The 22170-nt window shown below is 44.8% G+C and overlaps 2 gene segments (V, D, J or C); both read right to left on the bottom strand.

Moving 5' to 3' along the window:
• Nucleotides 1–1905: 1905 nt before the first annotated feature.
• On the bottom strand, nucleotides 1906–2271 carry LOC134344446 (Ig kappa chain V-VI region NQ5-61.1.2-like). The segment is given in 1 exon segment: nucleotides 1906–2271. A coding segment is annotated over 1 exon segment (366 nt).
• A 90-nt stretch (nucleotides 2272–2361) lies between these two features.
• Nucleotides 2362–17426, bottom strand: LOC134344399 (Ig kappa chain V region 2717-like). The segment is given in 3 exon segments: nucleotides 2362–2523; nucleotides 16901–17208; nucleotides 17293–17426. Coding segments are annotated over 3 exon segments (510 nt in total).
• Nucleotides 17427–22170: the final 4744 nt, after the last annotated feature.

Below are 22170 nucleotides of genomic sequence, written 5' to 3'. Positions count from 1 at the left end.
TGGACTGGCGTTTTAGTTCATTGAGATCACACGACCAGGTTTTATGTGAGCGTCAGTAGGTACTTAGGCTCTTGGCTCGTATTCATTCATGAAATTTGGATCCACGTTAATTCTCTATCGCACATTTATCGAAACAGCTTGTTCAACGAAGCTGTAAAGTAAAATGCAAATTTAACCGTGGTTAAAAACAACGAAGAGAATTCGTTAAACGCAGGTGTTCGTGGAGATCGTGAGGCACCACACCTGTTACTTGGTCTGCAATCAGTGAACTCGTTATGCACAAGGTACCCGATGGGTTTATGTACTGGCTTCCCTTCGCATTTCGTCACTGTGTACCAGTAAGCGCAGTAATAGGTGCCGGAATCATCCTCGCGGGCATTCATCAAGAGCAGAATGCACGATTGAGTCTCAGGTACTTTGCTCGCAATTAATCGTTCGTCAGACACATCCCTCTGAGTGTCCGATGAATTCTTAAAATACAATAGCCGCTGCAGACCTTGACCCGGCCTCTGCCTGTACCAATGTATAACAGCTTCCGCAAAGTCGGTTTGTTGAATATCACAGTGAAAGTGCACAGGTTTTGTCGGAGACCTGGTGATCGATAATTGAGCCTGTGTCAATATCTGAAGCTCCACTTTACCTGTGGAAGAAAATAATACAACGTGTTTGAATTATTCCACAGTGTGGCGATGAAGAGCAAAGGAGAACAGGGATTAAAATGCAGAAACACTGACCGAGAAAGCAGGCCAATAAAATGACGGTCAGCAACACCTTCATACTGGGGAGATAGAGCGTCTCGTTGATCCAGCTGAGTGAGTTCCCGTCAACAGGTTCACTCCTTTTCGAAGCCGCAAACTGCGGATTCCTTTTGACGCGATGACATCACGACCGCTCGTTTACTATTCAGACTCGGCGCTGAATTTCAATCCGGATCTCACCCCCACCACGTGGCCCAGAAGCCCAACCCAACCGCTGTCCGCAGGAAGTCGAGTGTCACCCCGAGGTGAATTCTTGTCCACGCACACCAGGCGTCCCTGCCTGATGTCGCCCGTCGCTGCAGCTTTCCGTTATGCCTCGGTGAGATCCACACTCAATTCCTCAGTTAGACTGCTCGCGGCAAACTTTCACGCTCTCACTTATCTATAATTAATCTCCCTCTGCCTTCAAATTATACAAAGACCCTGCTTACTCGAGAGCTTCCAGGAGTCACAGACGTTCGAGAGAAACCCCTCTCTTCATCTCTCTCGTTAATGGACAACAACCATTCAACACTGACTCCCATTCTAGGCTCTGGCACGAATGGAAACATCCTCTACACGCCTCACTGTCAACGTTCATCAGCGAACAGTGCGCTTTAATTAAGAACCCTCTTACTATTAAAACATCCAGTGGATGTGAATCTAGCCTGACCATCCTTTTTCCCCTCGTTCCAATGTACCTTCTCTGAACTGCTTCTAAATAATTGAATTGAATTGACTTTATTTCTTACATCCTTTAGATACATGAGGAGTAAAAATCTTTACGTTACGTCTCAGTCTAAATGTGTAATGTGCAATCATAGTAATTTATAATAAATAGAACCGCCAATGTATTCACATCCTTAAATAACTGGACCAATGCTGGACACGATATTCCAGCTATGGTTCCATACACAGAGCATAACTTCGCTAACTTTGCTGTAAACTATCTTCCGTCAGCTGTTCTGAAGACCTGCCGCACCTGTGTTTTCTGCACCACGTGCCGCTTCCCGCTTCAGCACTGGATCCCTGAATAGAATTACATTCCTTTTGTTTAGTGGGAACGTTGCCTCCATCTCCGGTCAATGCCATGAAGTTTCCTTTCCCTGGTGAAACAGTCGAGCGGTAGGAGAGACTGGGGTTTTTGTATCGCCTTTCTGCCGCCGCTTCACACTGTGCTGACCCAGCGGGCACAGTAATAGATGGCGGCATCTGTCAGGGCGATGTTGTCAATCACAAGAGAGAAGAAAGGGTCACTGCCCTCGGCTGAGAACTTGGCGGACACTCCCGGATCCCGCTCCGTTCGACCTTTGCTAAAGCGCAGGATCCTTCTGGGTGCCTGGTTGGCGAGTTGCTGGTACCAGTGGATGTCATCGAGTGCCCTTACCTCGCACAGTAGCTTCACCGTCGTCGTCTCGGGCTTCGTGATTGAAATGTGAGGCATCTTCAATTCCTCGGCCAGATATCCAGCTGCAAATAAAATACACTGAAGCCACGCTGTCTTGAAGGGGAAAGCTGGAGCGGTGGTGGACATACTTGCGAGAGAAAGCGCCAGGGTGGTAAGCAGTGAACAGATAATGCAGCGGTGAAATTTCCGGGGGGACTGGCTCTTGTCGTGGCCTTGTTAGATGTAATCAGCAAGTGCCCGGATATTGACTGGTTGTCCCAGCGGCCGCGCAGTGTGTCCTTCACCTTCACCTTTATTTACGCTTTTACTCGTGGATCCTTTTCCCTGGAGAGAGCAGTGAACAGCAATGGTTTCTGTCGCCAGTTTGCGAGTGTAGAACTTTGGAATACATAAGGCGTCGCTTTAAAGATTACACAACCTCTGTCTCTCAAGTTCCCATTGTTACGTACCCCGTAACTGGGTTGTCAAACCAGCAGAAATGGAACACTCGTTGGAGTCTGTGATTACTAGAAACTACTAAAGTTTTATTAACAAAGATAAGTAATACAGTACACTAACCGCAAGGATATAAATGTAACAGGTTAGCAATGATAGTACACACATATACACAGAAATAGGGTAATAGGAATCAACCAAGCTCTATCGCAGTCTAGGGGTAAAATGATCAGTCTTAAGGTGAAGCAGAGTTCAGTTCAGTCTAGGGTAGTTTGAAGTAATCGCTGTTGTTGTACCGTTGGAGAGAGAGCGAGAGAGAGAGAGAGAGAGAGAGAGAGAGAGAGAGATACAGCTGGTTTCAGGCAAACCTTTCGATGCCTTCTGATCCCGCTGTGGTCACCGACTGTGACCCCTCCGTTCCGGATGCGACCATTCTTCCGTGGTGAACCCGGCACCCAGGCAAGGGCGGACACACAACAGGACCCCACCGGTCGTACCTTTACAACCTTTACCATTCCCGCGAATCGGTCCTCCAACTCTCACCAACTTGTGGGGCACAATGCTCTTTCCAGGGTCTCGTGGCGTGTGTCCTGTGCCTGAGCAAACCCACTATTTTTATCCCCCCTGATGGGGTATCACCTGTCCATCAAACTTCACACTTCCTATTGTCTCAGCAGGATTGTTAATGAACAGCTCAGGTTCAAAGCAAACTGTCTGTGGCAGACGCCAACATCTGAATTATGTCTCCCTCTCGTTATTTCTCTCTTCTCTCTTATTAGCATTTTGAATGGCTCTCCGTTGTCTCTCGTTATCTCTCGCATTAACATCATCCGTTCTGCAGCTCTGCTTGGCTTCACACATGACACCATCCACAAGGATACAGAATGCACCAGGGGAGAGATAAATTTAGCCGTTAACTGGTTCTTCACTTGCCTTCCTGGCCTTGTTCTACCTCCGGCACTCCTCTCGTATTATCCTGTCACTAATTTTCTCCCTCATTAGTGCCGATTATTCAAAATCTGAAATCTCTGTAGCGAAGGATACGTGATGCTTGACCCGCTGAGTGATTACAGCCATCTCGCTAAGGATGCTGAAGGTTCAAACCGCACGCCACAGAGGTGAGAACATAAAAGGAGGAGAAATCGAAGCAGATGGGACTATCTTTGCTCGCATTCCTGGTTGATAAATATCATGTTTGACCTTCAAGTCTGGCGCAGTTTTCCCGTCTATCGATTCCCCTAATCTTCAAATAAATTTATTTACCCAGGATAGAGTCATAGACTAGTTGAATTCACAGCACCGAAACGGGCCCCTCTGCACAACTCGTCCACACTGACCGGCCCAGTTTTGCATCCTATCAATGTCCCGCTGTAACCTCTGACAGCCCTCCACACTATCCACGGCACCCCCACCTTTTGTGTCATCAGCAAATTTACTAACCCATCCCTCTACTTCCTCATACAAGTCATTTATAAAAATCACGAAGAGTAAGGGTCCCAGAACAGATCCCTGAGGCACATCACTGGTCACCGAACTCCATGCAGAATATGACCTGTCTACAACTACTCTTTGCCTTCTGTGGGCAAGCCAGTTCTGGATCCGCAAAGCAATGTCTCCCTGGATCCCATGCCTCCTTACTTTCTCAATAAGCCTTGCATGGGGTACCTTATCAAATGCCTTGCTGAAATCCATATACACTACATCTACTACTCTACCCTCATCAAGCTGCTCTTGACAAAGCCAGGCTGACTATTCCTAATCATATTATACCTCTCCAAATGTTCATAAATCCTGCCTCTCAGTATCTTTTCCATCAACTTACCAACCACTGAAGTAAGACTCACTGATCTATAATTTGCTGGGCTATCTCTACTCCCTTTCTTGAATAAGGGAACAACATCCAAAACCCTCCAATCCTCTGGAACCTCTCCACTGATGATGCAAAGATCATCGCCAGAGACTCAGCAATCTCCTCCCTCTCCTCCCACAGTAGCCTGGGGTACATCCCGTCCAGACCCAGTGACTTATCCAACTTGTGCTTTCCAAAAGCTCCAGCATATCCTCTTTCTAAATATCTATATGCTCAAGTTTTTCAGTCTGCTGTAAGTCATCCCTACAATCGCCAAGATCCTTTTCCGTAGTGAATACTGAAGCAAAGTATTCATTAAGTACCTCTGCTATCTCCTCTGGTTCCATACACACTTTTTCACTGTCACATTTGATTGGTCCTATTCTCTCACATCTTATCCTCTTGCTCTTCACGTACTTGTAGAATGCCTTGGGGATTTCCTTAATCCTGTCTGCCAAGGCCTTCTCATGGCCATTTCTGGCTCTCCTAATTTCAATCTTAAACTCTTTCCGGCTAGCCTTATAATCTTCAAGATCTCTATCATTACCTAGTTTTTTGACACTTTCGTAAGCTTTTCTTTTCTTCTTGACTAGATTTATAGCAGCCTTTGTACACCACGGTTCCTGGTCACTACCATTCTTTCCCTGTCTCATTGGAACGTACCTATGCAAAACTCCTCGCAAATGTCCCCTGAACATTTGCCACATTTCTGCCATACATTTCCCTGAGAACATGTTCCCAATTTATGCTTCCAAGTTCATTCGGTGCATTGGCTTTTATCAATCAAGGGATTGAGTTTAAGAGCTGAGAGGTAATGCTGCAGCTATATAGGACCCTGGTCAGACACCACTTGGAATACTGTGCTCAATTCTGTTCACCTCACTGCAGGAAGGACGTGAAAACCATAGAAAATGTGCAGAGGAGATTTACAAGCATGTTGCCTAGATTGGGGAGCATACCTTATGAGAATAGGTTGAGTGAACTCAGCCTTTTCTCCTTGGAGTGACGGAGGATGAGATGTGACCTGACAGAGGTGTACAAGATAATGAGAGGCATTGATCGTGTGGATAGTCAGAGGCTTTTCCCCAGGGCTGAAATAGCTAGCACGAGACAGCATAGTTTTAAGGTGCTTGGAAGCAGGTACAGAGGAGATGTCAGGGGTAAGTTTTTTATGCAGAGAGTGGTGAGTGCATGGAATGGGCTGCCAGCAATGGTGATGGAGGCGAATACGATAGGGTCTTTTAAGAGACTTTTAGATAGGTACATGGAGCTAGGTAAAATAAAGGGTTATAGGTAAGCCTAGTAATTTCTAAGGTAGGGACATTTTCGGCACAACTCTGTTGGGGGAAACAATAGGGTCCTTTAAGAGACTCCTGAATGGCTACATGGAACTTAGAAAAATAGAGAGCTATGGGTAAAGCCTAGGTAGTTCTAAGGTAGGGACATGTTTGGCACAGCTTTGCGGGCCGAATGGCAGGTATTGTGCTGTGTGTTTTCTATGTTTCCTGCCTGATAGCCTCATACTTCCCCTTATTCCACTTAAATGCTTTCCTAACTTGTCTGTTCCTATACCTCTCCAATGCTATGATCTACATTGTCATAGTCATAGTCATATTCATACTTTATTGATCCCAGGGGAAATTGGTTTTCATTAAAGTTGCACCATAAATAATAGATAGTAATAAAACCATAAATAGTTAAATAGTAATATTTAAATTATGCCAGTAAATTATGAAATAAGTCCAGGACCAGCCTATTGCCTCAGGGTGTCTGACTCTCCAAGGGAGGAGTTGTAAAGTTTGATGGCTCAGGCAGGAATGACTTCCTATGATGCTCTGTGTTGCATCTTGGTGGAATGAGTCTCTGGCTGAATGTACTCCTGTGCCCACCCAGTACATTATGTAGTGGATGGGAGACATTGTCCAAGATGGCATGCAACTTAGACAGCATCCTCTTTTCAGACACCACTGTGTTGTAGATCCTGTTGTAATCTCAAGGAACCTCCTTCGCTGTCCATCTTACCATGCGGAACTTTGTTAAAGCTTGCTAAAATTAATGTTGTCAATATTTACCACCCTGCTTTCATTGATCCTTTTGGTTACCTCTCCAAAAATATTAATTTCTTGACATGATTTCCCACCCACAATATCAAGCTGATTATTCTTGATGAGGCATTTCAATCCCAATTGCTGGCTTATCTCATATCTTCTTGTAAATTTCCTGGCTCTGATTTTGGCTCACCTCCCTGTAATTCTCTAGTTTGTTCTTACACCACTTCTCAAACCAACACAACAATAACCCCGTTATACTCTTCTGTTACCTCACCTGTAGCTAACAGTTATAGAAATATCTCTACCTTAGGAATGTATCCACCTTGATGTATTTTAAGACTGTCAGTACCTTTCCTTTTTCAATGTGGATATATTTCAAGACATCATATTCTCTACTGTGAACTTCTTAGTCTCCTGATCTTCTCTACAGTAATTACAGATAAGAAATATTCAGTTAAGATCCCACCTTATCTCCTGTGAACATAGAACATAGAACATAGAAATCTACGGCACATTACAGGCCTTGTGGTCCACAATGTTGTGCTGACCATGTAACCTACCATAGAAACTGCCTAGAATTACCCTACCGCATAGCCCTCTATTGTTCTGAGCTCCACATACCTATCCAAGAGTCTCTTAAAAGATCCTATCGATTCCACCTCCACCACTGTCGCCGGCATTGCATTCCACACACCCACCACACTCGGTGTGGAAAACTTACCCCTGACATTCCCTCTGTGCCTACATCCAAGCACCTTAAAATTATGCTCCCTTGTGTTAGCATCTTCAGCCCTGGGAAAAAGCCTCTGGCTATCCACACGATCAATGCCTCTCATCATCTTATACACTTCTGTCAGGTCACCTCTCATCCTCCATCGCTCCAAGGAGAAAAGGGCAAATTCACTTAACCTCTTCTCATAAGGCACGCTCTCCAGTCCGGCAACATCCTCGTAAATCTTCTCTGCACTCTTTCTATAGCATCCACATCCTTCTTGTAGTGAGATGACCAGAACTGAACACAGAACCAAGTGGGGTCTGACCAGTCCCCACATCCTCAAAGAATTCAATGAATTCAATCAGACACAATTCTGACTCCACAATTGTCTTGGTTACTTTTCTGACTCTTGATATACTTATACTTATAGAATATCTTAGTATTCCCCTTTGCCTCATCTGCCAAAATGATCTAATGTATTTGTCCTCCTGATTTTCCTCTAATGTACTCCTACAGCTGAGGTCAGAAGTTTACATACACCTTAGCCAAATACAATTAAGCTCGGTTTTTTACAATTCCTGACATTTAATCGTAGAAAACATTCCCTGTCTTAGGTCAGTTAGGATCACTACTTTATTTTAAGAATGTGAAATGTCAGAATAATAGTAGAGAGAATGATTTACTTCAGCTCTTATTTCTTTCATCATTTTCCCAGTGGACAGAAGTTTACATGCACTTTGTTAGTATTTGGTAACATTGCCTTTAAATTGTTTAACTTGGGTCAAACGTTTTGCATTGCTTTCCACAAGTTTCTCATAGTAAGTTGTTGGAATTTTATTCCATTCCTCCAGTCAGAACTAGTGTAACTGAGTCAGGTTTGTAGACCTCCTTGCGCACACACACTTTTTCAGTTCTGCCCACAAATTTTCTATCGAATTGAGGTCAGGGCTTTGTGATGGCCTCTCCAGTACCTTGACATTGTTGTCCTTAAGCAAATTTACCACAACTTTGGAGGAATGCTTGGGGTCATTGTCCATTTGGAAGACCCATTTGCGACCGAGCTTTAACTTCCTGGCTGATGTCTTGAGATGTTGCTTCAATATATCTGCATAATTTGCCTTCCTCATGATGCCATCTATTTAGTGAAGTGCACCAGTCCCTCCTGCAGCAAAGCACCCCCACAACATGATGCTGCCACCGCCATGTTTCACGGTTGGGACGGTGTTCTTCAGCTTGCAAGCCTCACCCTTTTTCCTCCAAACATAACGATGGTCATTATGCCCAAACAGTTCAATTTTTGTTTCATCAGACCAGAGGACATTTCTCCAAAAAGTAAGATCTTTGTCCCCATGTGCAAACTGTAGTCTGGCTTTCCTATGGCCGTTTTGGAGCAGTGGCTTCTTCCTTGCTGAGCGGCCTTTCAGATTATGTCAATATAGGACTCATTTTACTGTGGATATAGATACTTGTCTATCTGTTTCCTCCAGCATCTTCACAAGGTCCTTTGCTGTTGTTCTGGGATTGATTTGCACTTTTCGTGCCAAAGTACGTTCATCTCCAGGAGACAAAATGCGTCTCCTTCCTGAGCGGTATGACGGCTGTGTGGTCCCATGGTGTTTATAGTTGCGTACTATTGTTTGTACAGATGAACGTGGTACCTTCAGGTGTTTCGAAATTGCTCCCAAGGATGAACCAGACTTTCTGACCTCAATCCGATAGAAAATTTGTGGGCAGAACTGAAAAAGCATGTGCGAGCAAGGAGGCCTACAAACCTGACTCAATTACACCGGTTCTGTCTGGCGGAATGGAACAAAATTCCGGCAACTTACTGTGAGAAGCTTGTGGAAGGCAACGCAAAACGTTTGACCCAAGTTAAACAATTTAAAGGCAATGCTACCAAATACTAACAAGTGTATGGAATTGTGAAAAACTGAGTTTAAATGTATTTGGCTAAGGTGTATGTAAACTTCTGACTTCAACTGTATATCTGTTTACGGCTCATGGAATTCACTTGACCCCAGCTGACGATACTTGACATCTGCCTCCTTTATCCTGAAGAAATACTCAATATCCCTCATTGACTAGGGTTCCCTATTCCTGCCAGCCTTGGCCTTCAATCTAACAAGGTATATTTAAAGCAACGGTTGATAACCTCTTAGTTACATCAAAGGTTACGGGGAGAAGTCAGGAAGTGGCATTGAGAGGGGTAATAAATCAACCATTATGGATTGGGCAGCAGCCTCGATGGGTCAAATGGCATAATCCTGTACCTATGTCTTATGGTCTTATGTTACCCCTGAACTCTTCCTATCCACATTTCAGATGCCTGCCACTGCCCATACCAACAAAACAGCTTCTCTGAATCAACTTTTGCAGAATCCTGTCTAAAGCTTTCAGAATTAGCCTTTCACCATTCTAGGAATTTAACTTGGTGGCCAGTCTTAGCTTTTACTAAACTCATATAAAAACTGATAGTCAATGATCGCCATGTTCCACACCACCACCCCCACACCCCACAACATCACTTATTCTGCCCAATTTTTCAACAGAACAGCAAGCGTTTCCCTCTCACTTTTTTTTTGAGATATAGTATGCAACAGGCCCTTCTGGCACTTCGAGCAATCCCCTATTTAGACCATAAGACCATAAGACAAAGGAGCAGAAGTCGGCCATTCGTCCCATCGAGTCTCTTCCGCCATTTTATCATGAGCTGATCCATTCTCCCAGTTAGTCCCACTCCCCCGCCTTCTCACCATAACCTTTGATGTCCTGGCTACTCAGATACCTATCAATCTCTGCCTTAAATACACCCAATGACTTGGCCTCCACTGCTGCCCGTGGCAACAAATTCCATAGATTCACCACCTTCTGACTAAAAAAATGTCTTCGCATTTCTGTTCTGAATGGGCGCCCATCAATCCTTAAGTCATGCTCTCTCGTACTAGACTCCCCCATCATGGGAAACAACTTTGCCACATCCACTCTGTCCATGCCTTTCAACATTCAAAATGTTCCTACGAGGTCTCCGCTCATTCTTCTAAACTCCAAGGTTTTAATCCTATGTTAATCATGGGACAATTTAAAATGACCAAGTAACCTACCAGCGGGTACGTTTAGGACTGTGGGAGGAAACCAGAGCAGCCGGAGGAATGGGAGGAAGTACAAACTCCTTACAGGCAGTGGCAGGAATTGAACCCAGTGCTAACTACTACACTACCATACCGCCCCACTCTTTGGTGATGCAATCTACATGTTATTTGAGAAAAACGTCCTAGACCCATTTGCCCACGGCATAACATAAATAATATGTGAATCGGAAAAGTAGCTACAGCTGCCTTAATCTTTCTTGATGGTAGACCGTAAGTTGGACAGGTGCTGTCAGATAAGTAATTGCAGGGCAATTAGCAGCCTGGATGTTTACAAATATTCAGTGTAGCTGGTCACAAGAATGAATTTTCTGGGCAGTTGGTTGTTCTTAATGAAAGGAGCAGCTTTGTTTTGGATAGCGTTCAGCTTCTTTAATGTTCTTTGAGACAAATTCATGCACCTAAATGGTTCGACATAACACCCCTAATTTGATTTACAGATAATGGGAAGGCTTTGAAATATCAGAAAGTGTGTTTGCCCCAGGATACCAGCCATATTCAAAGTTAAAAGTTCAGAGTAAAATGTATTATCAAAGTGCATACACGTCACCATATACAGCACTGATGTTCTTTTTCTGCGGGCATACTTGTCGTCCCAGTGTTTGTGTGGCTGGTCCAGTTGTATTTCTGGTCATTGAATATCAAGGATTGTTAATTGGAAGCACTCGTTGGGCATTTTCATTACCTGTACACTTGTGACAAGGTTGTAAGTTTATTGGTGAAGTAACTGAAAATGTACAGGTCTGGGAAAAGACTTCAAACCTCCCTCCTTTTTCCAAGTTATTACTCCAGTCCTTGGAGTGAACCCCACTTAATGCCCATTGCCTTCAGTTTTTCTCAGGGTTCCTGAGACTACAGTAAACCAAATACTGTCCTGTTATCAAAAGCAGTCACTCTCACCTCATCCCCAGAGTACAGTTCTTTGGTCCCTGTTTTGTGTTGTAAATAGCCAGACTGGATTTTCCCGGCTTTATATGAACAGGACATCACTAGGCAATTATATTTGTTTATTTAGCGATACAGTGCAGATTATACCCAACCGGTCCTTCCCGTCACGCCGCCCCAGCAACCCACAACAACCTCGATGAAACCTAACCTAATCGCAAACAATTTACTATGATCAGTTAACCTATTCTGTTCGTCTTTGGACAGAGAGAGGAAACCGGAGCTCCCGGAGAAAACTCATGCATTCCAGGGGAAGAACTACAGAGACACCTTGCATACTGCGCCAGAATTCAACTCCAAACTCCGAACCGCTGAGTTGCAATAGCGTCGTGCTAACCGCTACGTTCTCGTGGCACATATTTTTCCTCCTAATGGGTGAATGCTGTAACTGTATGAAAGCAGTTTGACTAAATACAAAGCCGGTTCAGACAAGATATTAACTTACCATAGAACCATAGAAACTACAGCACAGAAACAGGCCCTTTGGCCGCTCTTGGCTGTGCCGAACCATTTTCTGCCTAGTCCCACTGACCTGCACATGGACCATATCCCTCCATACACCCCCATCCATGTATCTGTCCAATTTATTCTTAAATGTTAAAAAAGAACCCGCATTTACCACCTCGTCTGGCAGCTCATTCCATACTCCCACCACTCTCTGTGTGAAGAAGCCCCCCCTAATGTTCCCTTTAAACTTTTCCCCCCTCACCCTTAACCCATGTCCTCTGATTTTTTTCTCCCCTTGCCTCAGTGGAAAAAGCCTGCTTGCATTCACTCTCTCCATACCCATCATAATTTTATATATGTCTATCAAATCTCCCCTCATTCTTCTACGCTCCAGGGAATAAAGTCCTAACCTATTCAACCTTTCTCTGTAACTGAGTTTCTTTAGTCCCGGCAACATCCTTGTAAACCTTCTCTGCACTCTTCCAACCTTATTTATATCCTTCCTGTAATTTGGTGACCAAAACTGAACACAATACTCCAGATTTGGCCTCACCAATGCCTTATACAATCTCATCATAACATTCCAGCTCTTATACTCAATACTTTGATTAAGAAAGGCCAATGTACCAAAAGCTCTCATTACGACCCTATCGACCTGTGACGACACTTTTAGGGAATTTTGTATCTGTATTCCCAGATCCCTCTGTTCCACTGCACTCCTCAGTGCCTTACCATTAACCCTATATGTTCTACATTGGTTTGTCCTTCCAACGTGCAATACCTCACACTTGTCAGTATTAAACTCCATCTGCCATTTTTCAGCCCATTTTTCCAGCTGGTCCAAGTCCCTCTGCAGGCTCTGAAAACCTTCCTCACTGTCTACTACACCTCCAATCTTTGTATCATCAGCAAACTTGCTGATCCAATTTACCACATTATCATCCAGATCATTGATATAGATGACAAATAACAATGGACCCAGCACTGATCCCTGTGGCACACCACTAGTCACAGGCCTCCACTCAAAGAAGCAATTCTCTACCACCACTCTCTGGCTTCTTCCATAGAGCCAATGTCTAATCCAATTTACCACCTCTCCATGTATACCTAGCGACTGAATTTTCCTAACTAACCTCCCATGCGGGACCTTGTCAAAGGCCTTACTGAAGTCCATGTAGACAATATCGACTGCCTTCCCTTCATCCACTTTCCTGGTAACCTCCTCGAAAAACTCCAACAGATTGGTCAAACATAACCTACCACGCACAAAGCCATGTTGACTCTCCCTAATAAGCCCTTGTCTATCCAAATGCTTGTAGATTCTGTCTCTTAGTACTCCCTCCAATAACTTACCTACTACTGACGTTAAACTCACCGGCCTATAATTTCCTGGATTACTATTCGATCCTCTTTTAAACAACGGAACAACATGAGCCACTCTCCAATCCTCCAGCACTTCACCCGTAGACAGCGACATTTTAAATATTTCTGCCAAGGCCCCCGCAATTTCAACACTAGTCTCCTTCAAGGTCCGAGGGAACACTCTGTCAGGTGCTGGGGATTTATCCACTTTAACTTTCCTCAAGACAGCAAGCACCTCCTCCTTTTCAATCTGTACAGTTTCCATGGTCTCACTACTTGATTCCCTCAATTCCATAGATTTCATGCCAGCTTCCTTAGTAAATACAGACGCAAAAAACCTATTTAAGATCTCCCCCATTTCCTTTGGTTCCACACAAAGCCGACCACTCTGATCTTCAAGAGGACCAATTTTATCCCTTACAATCCTTTTGCTCTTAATATACTTGTAAAAGTTCTTTGGATTATCCTTCACTTTGACTGCCAAGGCAACGTCATGTCTTCTTTTTGCCCTCCTGATTTCTTTCTTAAGTATTTTCTTGCACTCTTATACTCCTCAAGCACCTGATTTACCCCCTGTTTCCTACACATTTCATACAACTCCCTCTTCTTTATCAGAGTTGCAATATCCCTTGAGAACCAAGGTTCCTTATTCCTATTCAATTTGCCTTTAATCCTGACAGGAACATACAAACTCTGCACTCTCAAAATTTCCCCTTTGAAGGCTTCCCACCTACCAATCACATCTTTGCCAGAGAACAACCTGTCCCAATCCACGCTTTTTAGATCCTTTCTCATTTCTTCAAATTTGGCCTTCTTCCAGTTCAGAACCTCAACCCTAGGACCAGATCTATCCTTGTCCATGATCAAATTGAAACTAATGGTGTTATGATCACTGGAACCAAAGTGCTCCCCTACACAGACTTCTGTCACTTGTCCTAATTCGTTTCCTAACAGGAGATCCAATATTGCATCCCCTCTAGTTGGTCCCTCTATATACTGATTTAGAAAACTTTCCTGAACACATTTTACAAACTCTAAACCATCTAGACCCCTAACGGTATGGGAGTCCCAATCAATGTATGGAAAATTAAAATCCCCTACCACCACAACTTTATGTTTCCTGCAGTTGCCTGCTATCTCTCTGCAGATTTGCTCTTCCAAATCTCGTTGACTATTGGGTGGTCTGTAATACAATCTCACTAATGTGGCCATACCTTTCCTGTTTCTCAGCTCCACCCATAAGGACTCAGTAGACAAGCCCTCTAATCTGTCCTGCCTGAGCACTGCTGTAATATTTTCCCTAACAAGCAATGCTACTCCCCACCTTTCACTCCTCTGCCTCGATCACATCTGAAACATCGGAACCCTGGAATATTAAGCTGCCAGTCCTGCCCCTCCTGTAGCCAAGTTTCACTAATTGCTACAACATCATAATTCCACGTGTCAATCCACGCCCTCAACTCATCCGCCTTCCCCGCAATACTCCTAGCATTGAAATATATACACCTCAGAAGATTTTTACCACCACTCACAACCTTTCTATCAGCGGATTTGCTTAAACTTTCAATATCATTTATTTTCACCCCAGCCACATTGTCAGCTCTGGCACTCTGGTTCCCATCCCCCTGCAAATCTAGTTTAAAGCCTCCCCAATAGCACTAACAAACCTCCCTGAAAGGATATTGGTCCCCCTGTGGTTCAAGTGTAACCCGTCTCTCTTGTACAGGTCCCACCTGCCCCAGAAGAGGTCCCAATGATCCAGAAATCTGAAACACTGCCCCCTACACCAGTTCCTCAGCCACTTGTTCCTCCTCCAGAGCATCCTATTCCTACCCTCACTGGCACCTAGCACAGGTAGCAATCCTGAGATTACCACCCTTGAGGTCCTGCTTTTCAACTTCCTACCAAGCTCTCTATACTCACTGTCCAGGACCTCTTCACTCTTCCTTGCTATGTCATTGGTACCAATGTGCACCACGACATCTGGCTGGTCACCCTCCCACTTCAGAATGTCATGCAATCGATCAGAGACATCCTTGACCCTGGCACCTGCGAGGCAACAAACCATCCTGGATTCTCTGTCACGACCACAGTACCTTCTATCTGCACCTCTAACTATTGAGTCCCCTATTACTACCGCTCTCTTCTTTTTCCCCCCTCCCTTCTGCACTGCAGAGCCAGACTCAGTGCCAGAGATCCGGCTACTGCAGCTAGTCCCAGGTAAGTCATCCCCCCCAACAGTATCCAATGCGGTATACTTGTTATTGAGGGGAATGGCCACAGGGGAACCCTGCTCTGCCTGCCCTTTCCTCTTCCCTCGCCTGACAGTGACCCAATTTCCTGTCCTCTGCTCCTTTGGCGTAACTACCTCCCTGTAGCTACGATCTATAATGTCCTCATTCTCCCGAATGATCCGCAGATCATGCAGCTCCTGCTCCAGTTCCCTAACGCGGTTTGTCAGGAGCTGCAGCTGGATGCACTTCTTGCAAGTGTCGTTGTCAGGGACACCAGAGGGCTCCCTGACTTCCCACATCCTGCAAGATGAGCATTCCAACATCCTGCCTGGCATTCTCTCTACGCTAGACAATCTGAACAAAAACTTACCGGAACCTACCCTGGCCTGTGCCTGTTCTCGCTGAAGCCTGTTTGAGCCAAAGCCGCCCCACTCTGACTCAGTCCACTCCAACGATGGCCGCTGTATATGGTGGTCTACTTTTTTTAACCTTGGCGCGCTACGTCACGCGCCTGCGCCTTCTCCCCGAGCAGTTTTTTTTAAAAAAACGACTTTTTCGACCCGAATTCTTCCGCTTACTTCTTCAGCTACTTGCTTCGACTGAAACAAGAACCGTTGAAATTTTCTCAAAGCGTTTGGTGAATCCAGTTCTCTCTATCAGTTATTTATGCCACGTGAAGAAATTCAAAACCGCATTCTTAGGCAACCTGTACGATGCCCATGAGAGCGCGGCAGGTTCCAGCAATGTTCTTCCTGAGTGCACTCCAACACGCATCGCAGGTCAAGTTGGTCCACATTTCCTGCAGTATGTGAATCAACTCGCTCCAGTGCCATATGTGGAAGTGTCTGGTCAAGCTACATTACTTACAGTCAAACGCCAGGTTCCTCTATCACGATGCCTGGGTACCTCATACCTCACAGACACAGTTAGCAGCAGAATGGTGTAAATGTGAGTGTTCTCCTCGTTGGCTCCAGGTCCTTCTTCGTCTAAGGTTAAACTGTCGAGGAAACATGTTCTTGATTGCCACCTACTATCTTTCATTGGCTGATAAAGCACTGGTTCTCCATGTTGTGCAACTCTGGAGGATTTGCCGAGAATAGGAAGAGCACAGGAAGTACTCTCGGTGAGGACATCTGTTGTTTTAGAACAGAGAGCAGCACGGTACAGTGCAGGCCCTTTGGCCCGTGATGTTGTACTGACTCTTTAAATGTGATAAATCAATCTGAGACTGAATCGGAAATTGCGTGCAATCCACACCAAGAGTGAATTGGGACCAAGGTGCACATGTCAGTATTTCCCGTTTGTGAGCAGCGGGTTCGGGGATCGGGAGTCAGTGGTTAACGCTCAGTTCCCCGCCCCGGGAGATCAGTTTCTCCCGGAGGCCACGCTGCTTGTTTCTGGTGACAGAACCCCTTTGTCGCTGCCTCTTGAGCAAACCCCAACATTCTGCCCGGCAGATAGAAGTAAACGCAAGTCTAGCTGTGGGGGTCGCTGCAGCCTCTGGATCAGCAGTTTCGTTTGATTGGCTGCTTGTCGAGGTTTTTGTGCTGAGTTTGTTATCTATTGCATACTGTGTCAACCCAGCAGGCGCAGTAGTAGGTGGCAGCGCTTTCAGCGTTAACTTCGACATTGAGATAGAATTTGGAAGCTGTAGTTTCTCCCGCGTCGAAGGAGGTCCCGAATTCCGAATCCCGCGTTACGCTCGCTCCATGGTACAGTATCCTTTGGAGCGGCTTTCCGGGTTTCTGTTGGTACCAGTGAAGGGGATCACTGCTGCTGATGGAGACTCCTGTCACTTGACACCGTACTCGCACGACTCTCCCAACAGGTGCGGTAATCGATGCTTGGAGCTGGGTCAGAGTCTGAGCCACACTTCTACCTGCAAAAAGAGGAGAAAACGGTAAAAAAAAAATCTTCGGGGCGGGAAGGAGCGATAAAAGTTGAAGAGGTGTTGGTAACGCACAGCTGAAAATCAGCACCACGAACCAGGGACCCTGCCACATGCTTGTTGCGCCGGGTCAGTGTTTGGAATCTGAGAGGAACCGCAGTTTATCAGCTTTTGTTTTCGGGGCTGAACCCGCCTCAGTTCCTAACCCGCCTTGCCCAAATCACTTCTTTGCATGAAGCTAGTAGCGCCGCCTTTCTTAGGGAACGGCCGCCAGGGGTGGGACACGCCACAGCTCATTTCTTCCTTTCATAATTTGGGGAGGTTGACTTGAATATCCCTCAACGTCACTCGGCCCCTCCGTCCTGTTTGCACAAGTTATACCGATTAAAACTGATCTTTATTCTAAACAAGACCAGGAAATTATGGAAACACTCAGCAAGCCAGGCAATATTAGTGCAGTGAAGTAGATTTAAAGTATCAGGTCGAAATTTCAGAAATACATCTACCAAGCTTTATCTTCTGGTGTTTCCCAATCTCGTTGCACCTCCTCGACCCTCACTGTCAGCAAGACCCTTCTGTCTCCTGCCGAAACCTCTCAATGTGAATCCCTCATCTTTCTCTTTTGCGTGGTCACAGGATCCTGAGCGCCGCCCTCATGTCAATGTTTGTTCAGCTCTGCGCCCTGTTGGTGAACCAGAAAGGGAAGCCGGCTTATGTAAATCGCGAGATGTGTTGCTTTGCGGTAGTAGTACGGTACATTAGTATCAGTTACAAAACTAATAAATAAAAAGAAGACGATTGCCTTCATGGGCCTTTCAGAAATCTGCTGGCGGAGGGGAAGAAACGGTTGTTAAAATATGGAATGTGGATATTTAGACTCTTGTGCCTCTTCCTGATGGTATGAACGCGAATGGTGTCCCGGATGGTGAGGGTCTTTAATAATGAATGCCTCCTTCTTGAAGCACTGCCTCTTAAACTGTCTTCGATGGCGGGGATGGTTGAGCCCGTGAGGGAGCTGGTTGAATCGACAGCCCTCTACAACCTCTAGCATTGCAGATTCCATACAAGCTGAATATTCTGCGTGGTATATCTGTAAATCTATTGTAGGAGTCTCTGCTCACACACCACATCTCCTCAAACTCCGAATGAAGTAGTGACCTCTGCGGTTTCGCCATGTTACTGAACAGTACAGTGTGCGGAATGCATTTGGTTAGGAGGAGTGCTCTCTAACATGTGCCTGATGGAACGCTGCTCCACCCTCTCAGCTGATTTCCTACGTCAGCGCCATTGATATCAATGACCCCCCACAATGTCCACAGAGCTGCCAAAAGTCTCCCTATTGGAATGTGGACTCGCCCCCACGCCCCCAGTCAACTTTCCATCCACTTCGAAAATCTCGTTCATTTATATCACGATATCTTGCAGCCCAGAAGACAAAATTCCAATAAAAACGGAAGTGGGAGTCATTTACAACTTCTGTCAGGGAGAAGCGGTTCTTTGGATTCTCAATGTATTTCTGGACCCTGTGCCTTTGAAGGTTGATAGTTACTTGTCAGAAATTTCGACCTGAAACAATAAATTTCCTTCCCTCCCATTGGCCATTAGAAGTGTGGACGAGTAGGGCTGAAGGACTTGTATCAGTGCAGTATGATGAATGTACCAATCGGAGACCTGAGGGCCATGATGCTCTGATATAGAGGAGGTGCTGAGGCCAGGGACATATGAGCATTGATCATACTGAATGCTGGGGCAAGACTGCAGGCCTGGAGACCTCATCCTTCTGGAGAAGTGAATATAAGTGCCCGTGCATTTAAACCTCCTGCCATTGAATATCTTCCTAACCAGTGATTTTTTCCCTTTACTTTTCCTAATCTATCGTCCTGGCAACATCCTGGTAACTTTTCTCTGCATTGATTCAACTTCATCGCATCTTTCCTGTCAGTAGGTGATCAAAATTGCACACAATACTCCAAATTTGGCTTCACCAACATCTTATACAACTTCAACCTAACATCCCACCTCCTGCACTTAATACTTTGATTAATGAAGGGCAATGTACCAAAAGTAGTACTTGTGACGCCACTTTCAATGAATTATGGACCTGTATTCCTAGATCCCTTTCTCTAGAACACTCCTCAGTGCCTATCTGCTCACTCTATAAGAACTGCCTTGGTTGGTCCTACTGAAGAGCAACACGTCACACATGCCTGCATTAAGCTCCATTTTTCAGCCCATCTTTCAGCTGATTCAGATCCCTGTACGAGCTCTAATAGCCTTTTTTGCTGTTCATGACACTCCTAATCTTGGTATTATCTTCAAATTTGCTGATCCTGTTAGTAATATTATCATCCAGATTTTTGCTATAGATGACAATCACAGACCCAGCATTGATCCTTGTGGCTCGCTACTAGTCAAAGAGCTACAGTCAGAGAGGTAACCATTTACTACTATTCTCTGGCTTCTTCTACAAAGCCAATGTCTTAACCAATTTACTATCTCATCTTGAATGCCTAATAACTGAACCTTCATGACTAACCTCCCACATGGGACCTTGTCAAATATCTTTCTAAAGTCCATGTAGACAACATCCACTTCCTTGTTTTTATCAACTTTGCTGGAAACCTCCTCAAACAATTTGACAAGTTTGGTTAGGCAGGACCTACCACACAAAATGCCACATTGACTATGCCTAACCAATCCATTTCTATCCAAATACTGATATATCCAGTCCCTTAGAATACTTTCCAATAAATTTCCCATTACTAATGTCAGGCTCACCAGTCTATATTTCCTGGTTGACACTTAGAGCCTTTCTTAAACAGCAGAACAACATTAGCTGTCTCCAACCTTCCGCTATGTCACCTGTCGCTAAGGAAGATCTAAATATCTCTGCTAGGGCAATTTCTGCACTTGCTTCCCACAGGACTCAAAGGAACACCTTATCTGGTTCTGGGGATTTATCCACCCTAATTTGCCTCAAGACAGCAAGCACCTCCACCTCTGTAATCTGTATAAGGTCCATGACCTCGCCACTGCTTTGCCTGACTTCAAAGACTCTGTGTCCATCTCCTCCATAAATACAGATGCAAACAGAAAATCTGTTTAAGATCACCTCCATCTCTTTTGGCTCCACTCATAGATTACTATTCTGCTTTTCGAGAGGACGAATTTTGTCCCTGGCAATCCTTTTGCTCTTAACGTATTTGTAGAATCCCTAAGGATTCTCCTTCAGCTTGTCTGCTAAGGCAATCTCACGCCTTCTTTTAGCTTTCCTGTTTACTTCTTAAGTATTCTCTTGTATTTCTTATACTCCATAGTACCTCATCTGTTCCTACCTACAATGCACCTCCTTTATTTCTTAACCAGGGCCTTCATATCTCTTGAAAGACAAGGTTCCCTACATTTGTTATGTTTACTTTTTATACTGAAGGGCACATACGAGCTTTGTAACCTTAGAGTTTCACTTTTGAAGGCCATCGACTTAACTGGAAATCCTTTGCCAGAAAACGGCTTGCCCTAATTCATACTTGCCAGATCCTTTCTGATACCATCAAAATTAGCCTTTCTCCAATTCAGAATATCAACCCACAGTCTAGACCTATCTTCTTCCATATTTCCTTTGAAACTAATGATAATGTGATCACTAGGTCAAAAGTGTTCCCCAAGACAAACTTCTGTCACCTGTCCTGTGTCATTCCCAAAAAGAAGATCAAGCACTGCACAATCTCTCACTGGGACTTCTATGTACTGATTCAGAAACTTTCCTGAACACATTTGGCAAATTCTATCCCATCCTGTCCTTTTACAGTATGGGAGTCCCAGTTCAATAATGGAAAGTTAAAGTCACCTCCAATTTATGTTTCTTGCAGCAGTCTGTGATCTCTCTACAGATTTGTTCTCTAAATCCTGCGGACTGTTGGGTGGTCTATAATATAGACCCATTAACATGCTCATACCTTTCTTATTCCTCAGTCCTACCCATAAAGCCTCACCTGATAAGTTCTCCCATCTGTCCTGACTAAGCACGGCTGTGTGATTTCTGTTTCTAGTAATGCCACCCCTTGTCCTTTAATCCCTCCTGCCCTGTTGCATCTAAAGCAACAGGAACTGGAATATTGAGCTGCCAGTCCAGCCTCTCCTCCACCCAAGTCTCACTAATGGCAACAATATAATTCCATGCATTGATCCATGCCCTGAGCGCATCAGCCTTTCCTACAATATTTCCTGCATTGTAATATATGCAGCTCAGAACAATAATTGCACCATGCCCAACCTTTTGATTCCTGAAATTGTCTGCAGTCTTAACAATATCTGTCTCCACAAGCTCTCCACTATCTGTTCTGGTACTCTGGTTCCCATTCCCCTGCAACTCTAGATTGAACACACACACCACTCCAACTCCCTCCCCCAACTGTACAGCACTAGCAACCTTCCTACGAGGATACTAGTCCCTTCAGTACAAATCCCACATTCCCTGGAAGAGAGCTCAATTAGCCAAAATCTGACGCCCAGCCAACTACACCAAATCATTAACCATGTGTTAAACTGTTTTATCCTTCTATTCCTGGCCTCACTAAAATGTGACATGGGTAGCAATCCTGAGATTACAACCTTCGAGGTCCTGTCCTTTAACTTAGCACCTATCACCCTGAAATACCTTTCCAGAAGCTCTTCACTATTCCTGCCTATGTCATTGGTACCCATATGGACCACGGCCTCTAGCTACTCTCTACTTAAGAATGCAGAGGACTCAATTAGAGATGTCCCAGACCTTGACGCCCAGGATGAAACATAGCACACGTGAATATCATTCTCATCCACAGAACTTCCTTTCTGTTCCCTGAAAAAACAAATCCCCCATCATCACAGTTCATGTAGGTCCAGCTCCAGCTCCTTAATATAGAGTGTTCTATGGTGCAGCTGGATGCACTTCTCACCGGTGAAGTCATCAGA

Source organism: Mobula hypostoma, chromosome 1, assembly GCF_963921235.1.
Source record: "Mobula hypostoma chromosome 1, sMobHyp1.1, whole genome shotgun sequence".
NCBI lineage: Eukaryota > Metazoa > Chordata > Chondrichthyes > Myliobatiformes > Myliobatidae > Mobula > Mobula hypostoma.
This window is presented reverse-complemented; position numbering and strand designations above follow the sequence as displayed.